Source organism: Anarrhichthys ocellatus, unplaced genomic scaffold (genome assembly GCF_004355925.1).
Source record: "Anarrhichthys ocellatus isolate YVR2014 unplaced genomic scaffold, GSC_Weel_1.0 scaffold62, whole genome shotgun sequence".
NCBI lineage: Eukaryota > Metazoa > Chordata > Actinopteri > Perciformes > Anarhichadidae > Anarrhichthys > Anarrhichthys ocellatus.
This window is the reverse complement of record NW_022280092.1, coordinates 1309932-1315026: the sequence shown is the minus strand read 5'-3', so window position 1 is coordinate 1315026 and position 5095 is coordinate 1309932. Positions and strand designations below refer to the sequence as shown.

The 5095-nt window shown below is 44.8% G+C and overlaps 1 protein-coding gene across 1 annotated transcript in view; it reads right to left on the bottom strand.

Moving 5' to 3' along the window:
- The window catches only part of LOC116397003 (neuronal-specific septin-3-like), a 63150-nt gene that overhangs the window by 49537 nt on the left and 8518 nt on the right, over positions 1–5095 (bottom strand). The window contains exon 2 of the mRNA XM_031872081.1: positions 3258–3320. Within this exon, the coding sequence (XP_031727941.1) occupies positions 3258–3320 (63 nt within the window). The remainder of the gene's footprint in view (positions 1–3257; positions 3321–5095) is intronic.

Genomic DNA, 5095 nt, shown 5'->3' with positions numbered 1-5095 from the left:
TCTCTCTCTCTCTCTCTCTCTCTCTCTCTCTCTCTCTCTCTCTCTCTTTCTTTTTTTGGACTTCCCTTTCTCTCCTCTCTCTCCCTCCCTCCCTCCCTCCCTCCCTCCGTTCCTCTTCCTCCTCTCCTTACTCTCTCTTTCCTTTCGGGCTCTCTGTTCTCCCTCCCTCTCCCCAGTTTGATTCCTTCAGTGTGTCTTGCTAATGAATTCAGAATTACGACATCGCCATGTGCTTATCATATGTTGCATTCGCAGCTCTCTCTCTCTCTCTCTCTCTCTCTCTCTCTCCTCTGATGAGACCAAAAGACTGAAGCAGCATTGTATCTTGAAAATAGAAACCATTAGCTCCGCCATGTGACATGGACAGGCTCCTTACAGACTTAAATAACCTGCTGGACTTGCAAACTCTTTCGCCTGCATACTTATAATGTTCCTTGTGTGTGTGAGGCCTTGATTCATTTGATACCAACAGCAAACTTGTCGAGCTGGAGTGAAAGACTGTCTAGACTTCCTCATGAATTGGGCACAGCTCTGGCTTTGTAAACGTGTGGAAGGATGATAGCCTGTTGAAATAATACTGACATGCAAAAACAATACAAGGTGGAAGTGAGGGGGGACTCTATCAAAACACACGTCCTTAAAATGTTTTTAAGACCTAAGAGGAGAGGCGGGTGTGGGGGAAAATGACAGCAAGAGTGAATATCTAAGACAGAGAAAGGGTGAAAGAGTGACTAGTTAATAAGATTGGAGAAACCCCAGCCCTCGCTCTGAGATGTTGCTCAGACCCGTGTCTGCGTTCAGGAAACTCAGATGACCTCTGACCTTTGGCATGTCCCTCACACTGCGCCGGGGGTCAGAGGCCACAGGGCGAGCGTCTGAGCTCTGATAGAGAGATCAAACACACTCAGACATGTCCGTCTGACGTCTTGTGCAACGCACACCACTCCACTGCCTTTGTGTATTGTATGTTGATCTGCGTGTGCAATGCATTTGTGTATTCATGTTAGCATTTAGTGCGCGTGTGCGTGCTTGTTTTTCTTTTATTCATCCGTCTCTCGTGATGTGTTCATTCATTCTTTCATTAAAGCCAGCTGCCTAGTTTTGGTGCACACTGGGTGATGACATGAGGAAAATGTGCACACTGGCGGTCCCAAATGGCCAAAACATGTAACTCTGATTGCCTGCATGTTGCCAGAAGTACAGAGCCTGCCTCACAAACCTGTCAGGAGGTGTGTGGAAAGATCAGCTCCCATATAATAAAGCACTCATCAGGCACTCAGTCCTGAAGATTTAGTTTCCAACTCAAACAGTCTGTGATGCTTCACCCCAAATCATACGGAGATGAGAGAAGCTGTTCTGGGTGGAGCACTCACTCCCTCCAGCTAATTAAACACTTTACACATTCAATTCATAATTTTGCTGCCAATTTGCCAAATAATGTGACGCTGTCAGGTCTCAATAAAGGCAGAAGGGATGTTCTTGTTTCAGATCCAAGATAATAAGGTGAAAATGTTTTTTTAAGTATAGCTTGCTGGGTCCTTATTAAATGTGACAATAGTAATCATTTTAATATAATTTAATCACTGTTGGAAGAAAATTGAAACGGAGGTTGTTTCACCTTGTAAACATGCACACCTCTGACTGGGATCAGCACTCGTTGTGTGAGTGACCAGTACAGCAGGATCTGCTGACAGCCAGATGGGAATTAACCACACACAGATCAACAATAGGGACAGTGTTGGATAGACCTTTGTGTGCGTGTGTGTGTGTGTGTGTGTGTCATGAGTTGAGGTTACAGTAAAGCATCCTCCCAAACACCCGCCCGCTGGCTCATAAATCTGCCCTGTTGGCAGATGTTTTGTATGGGGCATCTCCCTCCAAACACACATACACACACACACACACACACACACACCGTGGCAACTGCATCAACGCTAGGGAGGTCTGCTGACAAGCAGGGCCTTATCCTCACCCTTAAGCACTTCCCGACAACCTGTATGTGTGTGTATCTACTTATGCATATCTGCATGTGTGTATGTGTCTGTCAGTACGCTTTTTGTGTGTGTCTGCGTGTATATGTGTGTGAATCTGTCACTGGTTCAGAAAACCGATTTTAAAACACTTTTGCGGAGCATGTTTTGGGATTTTGTGAACACTCAGTAAAATATATATATATATGCCCCTCTCCAGGTATTTAGGCAGATTCTGAGCACTTGTCAACGTGAAAAGGAAACACCCAAATTCATCAAATTCATTTCACAGCTGTTTCTAGAGTCTAGACTGTGTCGGAGGAAGTACTCATGGTAACTCACATCTAATTGATGACCCTCATGCTGCTATCCTCATTTGCTCTCAAAACCTCTATTTGTTTTGTGCTAGCTCCTTTTTTGATGTATTTAATGACCTCCAGATACTCTTCTGCGTGGACACATACGTTTTTCGCAGAACAATCACCGTGCACTGTCAGAATGTGTCTGCTGTCTCGTCGCCTGTCAGCTGTCTGTTGGGGCCGGTTTCACAAAAACAATTTGCAAGCACACACAGATCACGAATGGAGATATTGCATGTTTATGCATTTTGATTAAAAGGTGTCAAAATGAACAGGAAAGGAAGTGATCTCATGCTGCAAGTCATAGCGTGCATGCTGCAAAAAACGGGCCGCCACCGAACGACACACATGCCGACCTCACATGCTGAGTGTGCGCCTTCACATACAGTCTACCATTTTTGTGTGCAAACTTGAGTGTGTGTTTCTTTTGATGGCTTTTGGGGAAATTGTCTTCTGTAGATAAGAAAGAGGCACACCTTTCAACACACACAGACTAAAAAAAGCATCCACATACACAGACACGATAACTCAGACACCAGCATGTGCACCAAAACACGAATGTCTTCTGTTTTTTGTGGAACAATGTGCCAGTCTCTAAAACTCTCTTTATCACTGCGTCTGTGATCTGTTGTTTACCTGCTATCAGCTGTTATCTGTGCAGGAAACAGTGTCTGCTCCGCCCTCGGTGTTACCACATCCCTCTGCTGGGGGTCAGTGACACAGACTTACGTAATACTTTACAGGAACAGTGAGGGAATGGAAGCTGGTAAAGGCAGTGCATGACTCTGACAATGACCAAATCTGGATGGATGATACATGAACTTGGATCCCTCAGTGGGGCAGTCCTCCAGATATGCACTGAACGCGTGTTTGCTCTACGTGTGTGCTGAATGTATGGAAGGAAGTTTCAGGGGTGCAGTCTACTTACTGGGGCTGGTGATGCCAGATCCCTCTCTCTCTGTTCTCCTTGTCCGAGAGCTGGCGGATCTCCCTGTAAACGAGGAAAAGGACAGAAGGACACGTTAGTGACGTCTCCTGGAAAGTAATCAACAGATGTGCCGTTACACATTCATCAACACATGACCAACACATGATTTGATACCTCATTTCTGATAAATACTTTTAGAAATATTCAAACTTAGAGAGGACCAGCCTGAGTGGCAGGTTTGGTTTTTGAAATTAGCTTTTTTGCCAACACTCCGGACTTAATAATGCAACAAAACACGCATAAGCACCAAGTGGAAAACAGTTAGCTCACATTCTCCTCGAGGCCAAATAATCTACAGTTGTCATGTGGAAAAAACAGCTGATATTTGAAAGATTGCTATTGTTACTGCTTGACCACCAGAAAACTGCCATTTGGTTACTGAAGGAAAGCCAGACATGCTTTCTCAATTTAACTTCTGGTTTGTTTGTATTTTTAGAACTGTGAGGATGAAGTGGAAATAACTGGGACAAAATGCATGAAATCGGATATTAATACAAGTGCATGGCACACAGTGTAACAACTCTTCAACTATAAAACTGAGCCGTTTTGTTTGCACATCAGTGAAGTCAACATGCCGATGGAGAGCCGTTAAATATCAGCACGAGGCTTTGACTGGTGGTTTACATCACGTAAAACAGTAAGCGGTACACCTACTTAATGATCAGAGACACTATCTAACAAATGTAGTAAAATACACATATACAAAGCATTAATATACACAACATTTGAGTTGACGTAACTAGTGCAAGTGCTAATCACAGTAAGGGCCAATAAAAGTTAGAATAATCAGGGAAAATGTTGCCAAGGTTATCTTCTCGTATTGATTTTGTCTTTTTAAAAGGAGTGACAATTGCAGGAAGCAACTGAGGATAAGAAGCAGACAGATATGTCACTATGATGACCTCAGGTACCCGATACTGTTTTAGTTCAAACACAAGGGTTCTGGTGATTGTTCAGTGCGGTCAGTCTTTTCGGAAACCGGATGGTCTGTGTCCTAAGTGACACCGGCTGGTTTAGTGTTTAGAGGAATGCCTTTTCCTCTCGGCTGACGGTCTGCTCCCCGACGCCGGTGGAATGCTGCGGGTAATCTCGCATTGATCGGCGTTGGGGTCTGTGTTCGGTTCTGCTGAATCACCAGCCATTGCACAAGGGAGGACGAGCCAAACAGGGATGCTACTGTTGTTCAGATGGGTGATTCAGCTCCACTGGATCGGTTGATCTTTCCACCACTTTGCTCCAGGCTGGAATATCTCTGTTATTAGTGGACGGACTGCCACAAAGATACAGATCTTCATGATCCACACACAAAAAAGAAACCCTCAAGACTTTGGTGATCCCTTTACTTCTCCTCTAGCGCCACCACGAGGTTGACATGTGTGGTTTCCTGTTCCTGGAACGGGTGATGGCGCGATAGCAAGATGCTGCATCACTCTTAGATCACCCACACACTCACGCTTTTCTCACCACTTCCCCCGTGTTCCTCTCTGCATCAACCCAGTCAGTGCTGTTCAAGTGACGCTAATTGGTGACTCAGTTGTCCCACCCTGTTTTTAAGTTCTTAGAAACACTTCTTACCACAAATCAGTGGACGACATCATTTTTATTTTCTGCCAGAGCTGCCAGTAAACATGGTGGTTTTCAGCCTGTGTTGTCATTGGTTTCAACACAGAGACAGCTGGTAGAAGGGAAGGGGAGTGAATGTGCCTCTGTGTAACTGGTGAGCTTCTGTAATGTGTGTGTGTGTGTGTGTGTGTGTGTGTGTGTGTGTGTGTGTGTGT